The 15,289-nt window shown below is 33.4% G+C and overlaps 1 protein-coding gene across 2 annotated transcripts; it reads right to left on the reverse strand.

The window, feature by feature from the left end:
• Positions 1–3,707: 3,707 nt before the first annotated feature.
• Positions 3,708–6,814, reverse strand: LOC132059282 (AT-hook motif nuclear-localized protein 20-like). Of its 2 annotated transcripts, XM_059451860.1 has the most exons (3): positions 5,976–6,814; positions 5,050–5,433; positions 3,708–3,915 (listed from the first exon to the last, which is right to left on the reverse strand). In XM_059451860.1, exons 1-2 carry the CDS (start codon positions 6,481–6,483, stop codon positions 5,057–5,059), a joined length of 885 nt encoding a protein of 294 aa, XP_059307843.1. In that variant the 5' UTR covers positions 6,484–6,814; the 3' UTR covers positions 3,708–3,915; positions 5,050–5,056. The 2 variants fall into 2 exon arrangements, with proteins under 2 accessions (XP_059307843.1, XP_059307842.1); XM_059451859.1 differs by lacking the exon at positions 3,708–3,915 and having other exon boundaries at positions 4,873–5,433.
• Positions 6,815–15,289: the final 8,475 nt, after the last annotated feature.

Below are 15,289 nucleotides of genomic sequence, written 5' to 3' on the forward strand. Positions count from 1 at the left end.
TGAGGGTAAAATGCAAGTACTTATCAAAGTTTGGAATCATTACACAAAGTTTTTTATTTCATATATTTTCATTTTAATTTTAGGTAGTCTTTATGTTTAATTAATGTGTATGTTTGTAACAACAACTAAAAGCTTCTATGCTCTATTTTATTTCCAGGTACGTGTATTAAGGTGACAAAAATGGTGCAGCCACTACTAAGTTAGTTTTTAGCTCTATATGTAATAGTTTAGCAACTTTGGGTAACTTGAGTACTACATTATCACTAATAGTGAAAATGTTTCTATGATGTATGTTTCACCTTAAACTATAAATAAAGTTATCGTTTGAACAAAAAAAAGACATGTCTTTTTCAACTTTTTAATGTTTTACTTGATAAGTCTCATGGTTCTTTAGTCATAAACCGAAAAAAATCCGAACCAAACCGACAATAACCAAACCGGTGGTTATTATTTTATTTGGTTTGGTTATGGTTTTAGACAATTAAAAACCGACTAAATTGGTTTGGTCATGGTTTTAATCAATAACCGACCCAAACCGAACCATGAACACCCCTACTTTCTTGCATTGATTGTGCAAATATTATCTAAAAAATCGCCAAATCATAAAAAGTACTACTTCTCTTTCATAATAAGTGGCGTTTTATGCTTTTCATTTTGTTTCAAAATAAGTGGTGCTGTAGAATTTCAAGAAAAAATTGATCTTATTCTTTCAAAATTACCCTTATTTACATAATAAAAAAATCATTAAGTAGTTTTTCCTTTTGTAGGCATTTAATTAGGGGTAGGTTAGTAAAATCACTCCTAATTTTTTAGGAGTGTGCATAAGCTAAAAAAACACTTATTATGAAACGGAAGGAATAATTGTTTAATACTCCATCCATTTTATTTTGATTTTCGTTTTAGCTCTTTTCACGTCCATTAAGAAAAATAATAAATACAAGATGTAGTTTATTAAATTATCCCTATTTATTAGATGTTCTTGGAGAATTGAGCGCTATTAAAAAGAATTAGTACTTTTTTAATGCTAAAGCTATAGTTGTAACCATTGTCAACTTTAGTTTTGCATTTCTAAAGTGACAATTATATATTTTGGACAATTTTTTTTTTTAATTAAAATGATATTTAAAATGAGACAGAGAGAGTAGCTATATTAATTGGTAAACTATAGAAGAAATGATAAGTAACCTCCGATAAGTAAAATGTTGTTAAGTATTTATTGCTCTATCAAATGGTATATGACTTTAAATTCTTATTTTAATAGGCAGGTTACCTGCTTCTTTAGCTAATTCCAAACAAGTAAATTCCAACAGTGACGTGCACACTAATCCCCCATACGTACTCCATTTTCATTAGAACACTAGTCTAATGGTACTTTGGATAAATAAATTTAATAAATTAAAATACATTAGCTTTAGTGAGCTACTAAAGGTCATCTGTTCACCAGCTAATTAACAATTGTTTAATCAGGAATCACTGACCACAACAAACACTGACCTAATTTAATCATTTAATTAATCCTATAAGCACCAGTAAAGTGATAGAAACCCCTCAGTTTATTGTCTAATAAATATTCCATTATTGTGCCAACTGTAGCAGCACTCAAACAAAACACTCATCTTTTCCTTTTTCTATTTCGTCATATATTTGTCCTTTTTCATATATTCTACGGCATATATCTTCCGTCTCAATTTATGTGGATATATTAGATTACTGGCCACAAAATTTAAGGAAAAAATAATTTTCTTATAATTTATGATCTAAAATAAGTGTTGGACATTTATATAGCTATAAGTCATCTCTTTAAAGGTAAATAAAATATTTCAAATTAATTTTCTTAATAGAAATAATATTATTTTCAGAATAGACTAAAAGAAATGTAGCATAAACTAGGATCGTACGAGTATCATTAATCTTCTGTATAGTTGTATAAAAAGCTATACCTCGTGAATGAAACATCATGATGTGTTTATATGGGAAAAGTTTCACCAAAGAAGAAGAGACTATTCTTTGATTGTGAAAATCCTCAAGTAACGAATGTTTTTTAATATGTACTCGTTCTGAAGGGTGAATTTAGAATTTAAAGTTTATGAGTTCCTATCGTAATTTCAAAATATTATATAATAATATAATTGGGTTCACAATTAAATATTTATAGATATTTAATTTTTATATATATATATATATATATATATATACACACACACACAAAAATATATATACACACACAAAAATCAAAAGTTATTGAGTTTACGTGAACTGCGGGTTATTTCATGTTAAATAGATCCGCCCCCTACAGTTTGATGCGCCATTAGCTAGGTTTATTATATTACTATGTGCTTACAGTATTATATTGTTGGGCTTTATATAAACGACAAGACAGTAGTTGAATATTGTAGGTGCATGTCTCTTGCAGTTTTTTTTTTTTTTTGCTTTAGAAAAAGTATTGAATGATTTTTGTTTAATGAATACATATTCAAGCTTAGCTTGAGCAAGTATGGGCTCTATTGTGGTTTTATTAAATTTTAAGTATGTTTTTTCTGACCTAGTCAAAAAGTCTTCACTGATAATAACATTCTCATCTTTTCCTTTGAAAGAAAATCTATCATCTTCCTTTTAACCACCACTTAATTATTTCAATTCTTTTCACATAATATTCTCCGAAGTTTCATAGAATTCATGTTTAACATTCAATTATGTGATTGTAGTTTAAAACCCAATTTTTACACAATTATCCAAGGATTTTGCGCATCATCGACAGGTGACCATTTTACTGTTAATTCTAAGAATTTAACTTGTATATGTATACACACTATTAAAGGAGATTTTTATGTTATTGGTGTATTTAAGTTGTCGTAGCAGCCTAGCTAGTTAGTTGATCATTTTGTCTTATTTTTCAAAGTAACTAATTTCACTTATGATGAAAAGTTACTCACATATAAGAGAATCTTTTAAATAATGGTATGATACTATAAGTAATTCATTTACACTCGCTAAATATAGAAATTAATTAATTGAACTCCAAGTCCAAATCACATGCATATAGACCATCTGGTAGGCACCATGTAAGCTAGTGAAAATAAGTATTACGTATATTGAAATCGCAAACTTTGTCAAATTCTCTGATAAGCTCAAATGATAGAGCAATATGACTTCTTTTACATTTGAATAACATATTAACTACTAGCTGTATGGTGGGATGGATTGATGAGATGTTTCTATCGTTAATATATCAAAAATTTAAAATTCAAGCTTTGGAAATTGAGAATTAATAGTCTTGATAGAAACACTTCCCTCTTCAATGAACTCTTGTACACAACGCAAATGCAAATTATTCAAGCTATCAGTACATAGGATTTCGAATGCCGGATGATAAATTAAAGATAATAGTCTAGTAACTATTAAAGGCTCGGTTAAATTAAAGATACGGAGGAGCTTTGCTGCCACCCACAATTCACTAAGATTCAACCTTTTGTCGCTCTAATGAAAAAAAAAAAAAAAAAAAAAAAAAAAAAAAGATACATGAATGTACAATGTACATAGTGTGTCTACATGCATGTACCATTATTTGTATAGAAAAAGCTGTGGCCTACATCTTTCACTTGGCCTGCATCTTTTGTGTTCCAATCCTTAAACATGATAATATCAATCCTATGAATGAAAATATAGTAATATAAAAGGAACAGAATAATAGGATGATCTCTTATACCATAGAGATAGCTATGGGAGCCATTTATTATGTAACTGAAAAAGAAGACAGGTTTTGTCATAAGATCCAGAAATTCAGATCTAGAATAGAGAAAGAGAGAGAGACTATATATATATCTCCACATTCTTCTAGTTGGTCACTGCTAGTTGCATCAAAGCACCATTTCTCCATGAATTCAGCATACTCTATTTCCTAAGATTCTCGGTCCACTGTTATAAAAATTATGTATATCAAACACTACATTTTTTTTAATTTAATACAATAATACATTAAATACAGATGCAATGGCGAAGTCAGGATTTTTGTAAGGAAATCAAAATATAAAAAAATAAAGAAGAAACTAAGGTAATTCGATCAACATCTAATGTATACCTAAAAAATAATTTTGACCTTGTATATTAGGATGAACCAGTTTCGATACCCTAGCTCCACCCATAAGTATATGAATAATGAGTTGCTACTTGCAAGAATAATGGCTTGTTGTACAATATTTAAAATGAGAAGGCATGAATCTTGTTTGAATTTACAGATATATATAAATAAACCACAATAATTAGATTAGTTAAGTCTGGATACCTAATGACTTATAATTAAGTATCCTCATCTTAATTGGCAGTTATTAACTCGGTTGGCCTGAGGGAGACTATGAAATATAATATCTATAATAAGAATCTTTATCCTTTAAGAGTATCTTTTTTCACTACAAAAAAATGAGTAATTTGTGGAGGTTAAAAGTTGCAATTCGCGGGGTTTTACCCTCTTTAAGCAATTAGTGGAGGCTAAAACCCCCGCGAATTATAACTTTCAACCTCCGCAAATTACCCATTTTTTTGTAGTGTTTGTGGAAAATAAGAAGGGGAAACCCTGATAAATCTGAATATTATATCTCTTACCTAGATATAAGTGCCTAAATATAAACTTATATTTGATCCTTAGATTTCAAAGAACAAAAAATGAGAAAATATAAAATTTAGATACAGATAAGAAACACAAAACATAGGGACAAGGGAAACAAAAAAGAGAGAAACCCTAAAATGCTATGGTGAGAATTATATTATATAGGGATAATAAAACCACGAAGAAATTAAATAAAATCACTCAAAACATTTTATCTATCAATAAGCAAAAACCAAGAATATGATGGGGATCGAACTAGAAGAAGAAGATTGAAGTAGGGGAAAACCCCATCATGTTGAATCAAATTCAAAGAGAAAATTAATGTACATAAATTAGACCTCAAATAACTTTTTCTTACCATACAACATAATCAAAAGGAAGAAGCTAGCTCTAAATCCTCTCACTTTTTTTCTTTTCTTGAATTATTATTGTTATCATCAAATTACCTCTAAATTAAAAAGGAGGGCGTCCATGTGCCCAAGCAAATGCTTCATGGTTCAATTGTCCACCATTTGGTAGCAAGTTTGGTGGCAAATTATATACTGGCATATTTGAAGATGGAATATCACCCATACCACCACCACCTTGTTGTTGTACCCCTCCACCACCACCACTGCCCATTCCTGGCGGCGATCCACCACCGCCACCTCCAAGTTGTCCTTGTGCCACCTGTCCACCGCCTTCTTCCTCCTCCTCCAACGGCAGCCTCTCATATGTAGCATTAGAAAAGGTTGATGCAATCACCATAACTGGTCCTGATGCTACTAAAGACCCTACTACACTTCCTCCCACAACTTGTCCTTGTCCTCCTGCTAGGTAAATAGTCAAACCTGCATCGAGACATCATATAATTAAGTAATTTATGAATTGTACTCTCTCCAACAATTTAATTAAAGCTTCCACGAGTCACAAAATTCATAGCAAGCAAGAGGCGTTTGATACATAACATAAGTATTGTAATTGCAAGTGTTCTCTCTAACAGTTTAAGGTTGAAGATAAAATGGTCAAACATAATTCAACATGAAATTAGAGCGGGCAAGAGACTTGTTGAGACATAACATAAGTAAATTCTATCATTAAAAGTGTGTTATCTCTAACAACTTAAACTTGTAGATGAGTTGGTCACCTAATTCAACATAAAGTTAGAGCGGACAAAAGACATGTTGACACATATATAACCTAACTAAGTATTGTGCTCTCTCTGTAACAGCTTAACTAAAACGGTCACACAATTCAATACGATATTAGAGCAGGCAAGAGGGTGTTAGAGACGCAACATAATTTAAAAGTGTGATTTTTCTGTTAGTTTAAACTTTAAATGAGATGGTGGCACAATTCAAGAACCAATCAGATGGTGGCACAATTCAACAACCTGTTGATCCTGGAGGAGCAGGTCCAGGGAGGAAGGCGCCGGTCAACGATAAGATCTCGAAACGGCCGTGTAATGCCATAACAGCACCAGGAGCAGAAGGTTGTCTTAGGGTTACATTAGTAACAGTTCCAGTAGCACTCAACACACAAACACCTCTTTGTCTCTTCCTAGCAAACTGTGCTATACTTTCAGCTACATCAGCTCCATTAGCAACTTCCATAACATGACTTCTAAGTGCGTTAGGGCTGTCCCTCGTCACGAAAATGGGGGGTTTCGGCTTGTTTTTCGAGCCAGCTGGTCGACCTCTTGGTCGACGAGTGGCTACTTCGACTGCACCCTCTTTAGGGTCGTCGGAGTGGTCTCTATCTTCGTCGTGGCTGCCACTACCGCCGCTGTGGTCGTTCATAGATACGCCTAGATCTGGTTTCTTGAGGGAGGGTGAGCCAGCTGAGGATGATGTTTCAACTCCTTGTAAACCTACTTGACCTGTCCACCATGGGTTTGCCATGTTGTTAATTAGAAACTAGCTCAAAAATGGGGTTTTTTAGTTGGAGAAATGAGTTTTTGAGGTCCAAAGGAGAGATTTAAACTAGGGAAAAAGAAGATTTTTTGTCCCTTTTTCTCTATGTTATGTAAAATTCAATTTCAAGATTTTTATAAAGATTGAGAATTTGGAACAAAGGGTTTTTTGTTGTTGTTAAGGATGTGAGTAAGATGATTGAATAAGTCAACAAGGATCTAAGCTAAGAGAGAGATGATCATAAGAGAAGAAGGAGACAGGAATAGAGAGAGAAATGAGAGTGATGATAATTAAGGAACAAGAAGAAAGACTTAAGCTTTGTGGGTTACTCTTTGGAGTATATTTTTAAGCCTTGTTTTACAAGTATATTCGCTTTTATTTTTGGGGTTTGGGGCAGAGCTAGAGACCAAAGTACTTGTTCGGACGAATTTAATAATTTTAGTATACTTCCTCTGTCTCAATTTATGCGGCACTTTTCGCTTTCCAAAATTTAAATTGTATGAACTTTGATTAACATTTTAAGATGTATTTTTTCACCAAATTGGTATGAGAAAAGTTGCAACTTATAGTCCTTTTCATCTAGTTTTCAAATATATAAATTTTAATGTTAAAATATTGAATTAATCTAATCCAATTTAGCTTTAAAGTTTAGTAAAATTGACTCTCGAAAAGCGAAAAGTGCCACATATATTGGGATGGAGGGAGTATGTTTTAAAAATTCATTTAATACGTACTTCCTCCGTCTCAAATTGTTTGGCATTTTTCGCTTTTCGAGAGTCAAACGAGTTGTTCTTTGACCGTAATTTTTTCATATGTTTTTTAAATATTTTAAATTATTAATTATGCTAACTTATACTGCCTCCGTCCCATAATAAGTATCACCTTAGCCAAAAAAATTTGTCCCATAATAAGTGTCACCTTAGGAAACCAAGACATAAATTGGCTAGTTTTTTCCAATTCTACCCTTAGACAATAAAGTAACATCTACATGATGATTGGAAAAGCCACATAGTAACTTGGTATTGTTGGATTCCCAATGTCAAAAAGTTTACTTCTTGTGCATGCTCTAATCAAAAGGTAAAAGTAATTTATTTTTATTATATAGGGATAATTTGACAAACTTCACATTGAATTATTGGTTTCTTAATATGCGTATTTTTTTGGCCAAGATGACACTTATTGTGGGACGGAGGGAGTAGTACTTCTTACTTAGTTTCCAAATATGTAAATTTATTTCAAACGATTTAAAGATTCTATGTTCAAACACACGGTTAAAATTAAGAAATTTGACTCTCGAAAAGTGTCAAAAAAATTGGAACGGAGGCAATATAAATTATTAAGTAAAATCCAACAATGAGCTATATGCTGAATTCATAAACTTTAAATTCTGGCTCCACCTCAAAGAAGAAGGGGTGGTGGGGACTCTTAAGGAACACACGAAGACACAAAATTGTGTCAAAGGGTGAAATGCTAGTAGCTCTTGAGAAATGAGAAATGGGAAAGAGAGCTGTGGAGAGAGAAGGGTCTCTTGGAAATTAGGGTTTGTGTGCGTGGGGTCTTGTGCGCGTGAGGTAGTGGGTTGCACGTTATCTCTTCCTCCCAAGGCAGTAGTGTAAACGTATATCTACATGATTTTATTTTAGTATTTCACTTGTGATCTGGCAGTATTTTTTTTTTACGTTATGTTAAGTTAATTTATAATAATAGGTACTTTTTATATCAAAGTTGATACAATAACATAGTAAAAGATAGAGTAATAAACTGTTATAATTGGTTGAATTGAATTAAACTATTGATAATATACATTCTTTTTAGACTGTTAGTGTATATAATTTGTAACTCATATTACATATAATTATGAAGTAGTGTAATTAATGGGACGATCGGTGTCTCTCTACCCGTAACTAGAAGTTTCAAGTTCGAGCTTCATAAATAAAATTTTATTTTAGTGGGGAATGTTTTACCCTCTTAGCGGATCTATCTAAATACAAACTATATCTGAATTCTTCTGAACAGTGAGCTTCAAATAATACTTATAGCCTGTTTAGCCAAGCTTCTAAAATTAGTTTATTTTAAAAAATACTTTTTTTAAAAGTACTTTTCAAAAAATCTTCCGAAAAGAATTTCAAGTGTTTGGCCAATTAATTTAAAAAACACTTTTGAACAAAGAATTAGTGTTTGTCCAAGCTTTCCCCAAAATGCTTCTATATGTATTTTTCTCATACTTTTCAAAAAAAAAAGCTATTTTTTTTTAAAAAACTCGCTTCGCTACTCTCCGTTAAGATTATTTTCTCCCAAAAGCTTGCTAAACACCTCACTTTTTTTCAAATAAGCACTTATTGAAAAAATAAGTACTTTTGGGGGGGAAATAAGCTTGACCAAACAGACTATTAGTGGTCAAACCATCGATCATTTAACGTTTTTGCTATCAATAGACCCTCTGCTCACAACCCTCTATTGTTGCATTTGTTTTATTTTGCTATTTGTTTATCTTACTTTTATTAGAACAGATTTGTGTTAGATACTTTTCTTTTGGGGTTTATCGGAAACAATATTTCTATCTCAAGAAGGTAGAGGTGAGGTCTGCATACCTCCTATCATCCCCAGACCTCACTTGTGGAATTACACCGGGTTTGTTGTTGTTGTTGTCGATCATTTTACGTTTTTCTTTCTAGAGAAAGTACAGTGTGTGGGCACAATAAAGTTAGACCGCATGCATCCAGAGGATGCACAAATCTTAATTTCGTGGAAAGCAAATACATCATCATTAAAACAAGAGTTAAGCTCGCATAAACTTTTGTTATTAGTGATGGCTAAGTGATATATATCCCTACTTTAATTTGTACCTTTTCAGATTAAAATACTTTGGATGATTTTATAAATTAATATCAGGTACGAACAAATATTTTAATTTCCATCGGCAACCGTCCGCTATAAATGTCTACACTTGAAATAGAGAGGAATCCGACAAGTAAATTAATTAATAATTGGTGTTTCCATAATTTATTTGGAAAATAGTCGAGCAGGAAATAACAAATCCACATTTCGAAAGATAATTTACTCCCATCCATGTGGGAGTGCTCTAAGAAGGACGAAAGTAGTGAAATAAATACTAATGATCGAAATGAGAAAAACAATTAATATATTAACCCTTATTTTCAACAAATATTGCGGAGTTACTATATGTTAATTAGAGGGTTATTTTAACTAGTTGAGTATTATATTGGAATCAATTATGAGCCTTGAATTTGTAAAGATGAAGATTGTTTGGCTTATATTCCTAACAAAGTGGACGATGCATTATGTTTGTCCCTCATCACTTGGTCACTAGTAGGGTATAATAAATAGTTAATTCTTTACTTTTTTGGCATTTCATGAAACACTATAGTTGAGGCACTTGTGTTAAAAAGTAGCGGCTTAATTTTTTTTTTTTTTTTTTTTTTTTTTTGTGTGTTTAACAATTATTCGTTTGTTTACCTTATAATTAAAGAGGCACTTGACGCAGACATTATTAGGAACTGTAATACTTTTTTTGCTTTGACTGATAACGAATAGTAGCCATTTGGATTTGTAAAGTGCTTAGGAATTGCACTACTGCATTTAGTTGAAGATGCATATTAATTAATTGAGGAAAAACACGAACACACTGTTCACATAATCATCGTATTCGTTTTATTAGTCTATCATGTAAGCAGATGACATGAAATACGAATTATATTGAAAATTTTACTATCTAAAATAGTACTCATTCGTTACGGAGGACTAACACTTTTTAGAAGAAAAAAAAAAATCTTCGCAATAATCTTCCACGGAACTTTTTGGGAATTTTAGAGAGAAGAAGACGATTCAGAGTTTTGCTAATGGGGAAGGGAAAAGAAAACGATTCAGAGTTTTGGAAAAGACACTTGTTGTCACACAAAATAGGTAGAACGATTAGGAAGAGTTACCATTGTATTCCTTCCCATTTTTATTTAATTTTCAAATACATAACTAATTATATATTTACGTATCAACTTATTATTTTGCAGTGAAACTGAATTCAGCCACATGGATGATCCGAGTCCAATTTCCTTCCTAGATAGATGAGAGGATGAGGAGGGGGTGTCTATCTCCGAGAACAAATTTGGATTCTTGTCAGAGCGATCAACTACATAAGCTATTCATCTTGTAAGGAGATTGCTGGAACAAAGATAGAGTAGGAAGAGAGACTTACATACGGTGTCACCCGGAAAAGGCATACAATAAAGTTCCTATGGATGTTCTATGGAGATGCTTAGAGTCTAAAGGTGTACGTACCTCTGACTTACATTAGAGCAATTAAGTACACGTATCATGGAACCAAAACCCGAGTAAGAACATTCGGAGGTTACCTAGAACACTTTTCGATCATGATGGAGTCGCACCAAGGATCGACTCTTAGCTCGTTTCTATTTTCTTAGTGATGGACGTATTGATGTGGCATGTCTAAAAGGAGGTGTTGTGGTGTATGTTATTGGTAGATGACATAGTATTGATTAACGAGACGCGTGGTGGAGTTAATGATAGGCTGGACTAAAACAGAGTACCTGGAGTGCAAGTTCAGTGATGTAATGCATGACGCAGGGGTGGAAGAGATCGAGACGCACAAGTCACACTCAAGAGAGGAAGTTTTAAGTATCTTGGGTCTATAATTCAAGACAACCGGGAGATTGATGATGATGCCGCACATCGTATCGGCGGGGTGGGTGAAATAAAGGCTCGCGTCCGAGGTACTGTGTGATAAGAATATGTCATCAAGGCTTAAAGGTAAGTTCTACAGAGTAGTGGTTAGACCTGCATTGTTTTGTGGGGCAGAGTGCTGACCAGTGAAGAATGCTCAACGTTCACAAGATGAAGATAGCAGAGATGAGAATGCTCTGATGGATCTGTGGGCACACTAGGATAGATAAGATTAGGAACAAATTTATACATGACAAGGTGGGAGTGACCTTCATGGTGGACAAGAAAAGGAAAGTGAGACTGAGTTGGTTCGAGCATGTGAAGAGGAGGTGCACGGATGCACTACTAAGGAGATACGAGTGGTTGGCTATAGAAAATTTTAGGAGAGGTAGAGGTAGGCTGAAAATGAACTTTGGGGGGGGGGGGAGCGTAATTAGATAAGGCTTGACACATGTTCAGCTTACTGAGAACGTGACCCTCAAAAGGAAGGGTAGTTGATAACCCAGTGTTGTCTACTTGTATGAGAGAGAGGCAGGTGGCTAGTCTCTGCTTATATTCTCCTTATTTTGGTAATATTAGTTAGTATTCGAGTAGCATTTTATTCTTCAATTTTTACTACTATTTGCAGGGGTGGACCCACGTACTGATTTCCCGTGCTCGAGCACCCATTGACCTGGACAGGAACTATATTTATTTATATAGAAACTTCCTGAAAAATGGATATATAAATTGAGTATCACTCATAAACCAAAAGTTGCAATGGGTGCTTTGGTTGAGAGCTTGAATTGGAAGGGCATGATGGGTTTGGTAGTGGATCGATTCCCAGATGACACAATATTTAAGAGTTTTCCGTCTTTTCTTTTTTACTTGACTTTTCCTTCTTTTTCTCCCATCCAGCTTGTCCTTTCTTTATTGGTTTTTAGTTTGCTGAGTTTTTCTTTTACTTTGTTTTAACTTAGAAATCCTTAAGTTTCTTAGTTGTACCCCCGACTTCTCCTTAGATCCTTCTTCCTTTACCCTTTTTTTTCGACTTTCGTTGTTCACTTTTTCATCCATCTTTTTTTTTAACGTTTCTCATTATTGTGTTCAAATAATTCTATGCGTATACTTAACCATCGATAGCAACTTACACTTTACTTTAAAGGGAGGTCTGCACCCATGACCTTAAAATCCTGGATCCGCCACTGACTATTTGTTGTTTCCCATTTTGCTATATTTTGCTTTCATTGTTTTCTTTTCAAGCCTACTTTGATTTTTTTTTTTTTTTTTTAGTTGAGGGTCTATCAGAAACAGTCTCTCTACCTTATAAAGGTTGGGTAAGGTTTGCATATATTCTATTCTTCTCAGACCTCATTTATGAAATTACACTGGGTATGTTGTTGTTGTAGTTATTATATATAGATGAGGCACGTCTATCAAGAAATGGGTTCCAAGTTAAGAAATTATTACTGTTTTTTTTTCATCAAAGAAATTATTAATTATTACTGTTTAATTTAATTATTTCTTGGAATGTTGCTAATTTTCTAGGAGGCATAGATTAGAGAGATGTCCTTACATCCTTATGAAAAGGCTTTTTGTGGATGGATAAGACATTGAAAAGGGGAAGGAGAGCATCTTTTGAGTTTGGTAGAATTAAGCCACAATTAGCTATCATTAAGTTCCATGAAAGGGCTGATTTTCTGTCTTTTAATAGCACATCATTTTTTTGAGTGATTGGCTTAGTTAAATTAAGAATGAGTGTGCGCACTGGACTAATTGATCCATCTACAGAATCATGGTCGATGTAAGAGTTTAATTTGGTCCAAAATAAGTGTGCTTTAGAAAACCAACAAGACATTAAATTATTATTTTTTCAAAACAACCATAACTCCAATAAATGATCTATACACATTTTACTGGAAATTTTGAGTCTAGATGAAGAGTAATTTGACGAGAGATAAGAGTAATTTAGTCAAATAATTCTTATGATTAATTATGCTATCAAGTGATTTTCTGTGTGCGAAAACCTTAAAGGACACTTATTTTGACATCTGATGTCACAATACAAACCTCACCTATACTTAGATTTTTTATGCAATCTAACCATCAATTACAATATATTTTCTTTACAACAATTGTTTATGATCCAACTTATGTGCATCTTAATTAATTGTATCGTTGTGTCCTGTTTCTTCTTATCAATATAGGTATCGAGTAATTTTGTCGAGCAACACTGACCATGGATTGCATTATTTAAAGAAGTTTTCAACTGGCCCAATTATATTGGATGCTGATTTATCACAACTTATGGCAATAGTGTGTCTCATATCGAGGAGGCTGCTTTGGTGTATCAAGAGATAGCTACGGTGCCAAGAAGCAATAGTTCAATAGATTGCAGTATCTCTTGGGTGTTGGTGAAATATTGAGCTTCATCCAGAATAAAAAAAGGAAAAAATTACTTGTCAAAGGCAACCTATTGATGATCCTTGGTTACTATGTAGTATGTAGTGGAGCACAATGCAACATGAAATTCACAATTTCACATATATAGCTAAGTGCTGGTTCCAATTTGGGCATGCAACAAGTCTGTCCTATATGTTTCTTTTTTTATGATGATGAGTTGGAGCACAAATCTCATGAAAAATTGGTGTGACTTTGTTTTATATATGCACAAGCACTAACATCCACTTTCTTGAAAAGATTTAGTTGTTACTTCTATTCATAGCAGTTTGAATAGAATTGAGACCACGAACAAATGTATTTACACTCCTTTAGTTAGGGGTTAGGAAAAGAAATGAATAAAAACGTAGTAAAAATTTAGTAAAATCTATTAGATTGAGCACCATTACAGTGAAAGACAAAATCAATTTCTATTTGAGTGGGTCATAATAGAGAAGTAATTTTACGAAGAGTATACCATTATACTGCTGGCCAGTGTTATTATATATACAATGATGATAATTATAAGGAGATAAAATATAATAGAAAAAATAGATTCAATTCTTTTTACTGTTATAGTAAAATGCTATTATAGAGGATAATTGTTATAGAGAGGTTTACCAATACATACGTGTATATTTATTATAATTACTGTAGTACTCCCTTCTTTTCATTTTATGCACTATATTTTAATCTAATTTAACTTAAAGTTTGACGACAGACTCTTAAGTCTAAAGGCTTTAGGTTAAGAAGGGCTAAAACATAGTACTTAGAGTGCAAGTTCAATGATGTGATGCAGGAGGTGAGGTGGAAGTGAAGATTGATGTACAAGTCATATTCAAGAAAGGTTGTTTCAAGCATCTTGAGTCCTTAATTCAAGGAGACTTAGAGAGTGATAAGGATGTCACATATCGTATTGGGGGGGAGGGGTAGGTGAAATGGGGCCTCGCATTCGGGGTACTGTGTGAGAAGAATGTTTCGCCAAGGCTTAAAGTAAATTCTACAAAGTGGTGGTTAGACTTACTTCATTGTATGGAGTAGAGTGCTGGCCGGTCAAGAACGTCCACATTCAAAAGATGAGTATAACGGAGATGAGGATGCTCAAATAGATGTGTGGGCATACTAGGAGGGATATGATTAGAAACAAAGTTATAGGGGGCAAGGTGGAAGTGGCGCCCGAGGCAGACAAGATGAGAGGAGCAAGAATGAGATGGTTCGAGCATGTGAATAGGAGGTGTGTGGATACGCCAGTAAGGAGGTGTAAGAGGTTAACTATAACAGGAGTTAGGAGAAATAGAGGTAGACCCAAAAAGAATTGAGAAAAGGTGATTAGACAGGACATTGGCACAACTTCAACTTACTAAGGTCATGACCCTAAATAGAAAGGTGTGGAGGTTGAAGATTAGACCAGAAGGTCAGTAGGTATACCAATTGTTCTCCTTATTAGTAGTACTAGTTAGTAATTGCTTAGTTTCTTTTCTTCAATATGTATTATTATCTGTTGCTTCATTTGCTTTCTATCCTGCTATTTGTTGTCATATTTTTCTTTAAATCCTTTTATTTTCTTTCGAGCTGAGGGTAACAACCTCTTTACCCCACCAAAATAGGAATAAGCTATGCGTACATCTAACCTTCTCGAATCCTATTTGTGGGACTACAGCGAGTATGTTGTTGAGTG

Source organism: Lycium ferocissimum, chromosome 6 (assembly GCF_029784015.1).
Source record: "Lycium ferocissimum isolate CSIRO_LF1 chromosome 6, AGI_CSIRO_Lferr_CH_V1, whole genome shotgun sequence".
Classification (NCBI taxonomy): Eukaryota; Viridiplantae; Streptophyta; class Magnoliopsida; order Solanales; family Solanaceae; genus Lycium; species Lycium ferocissimum.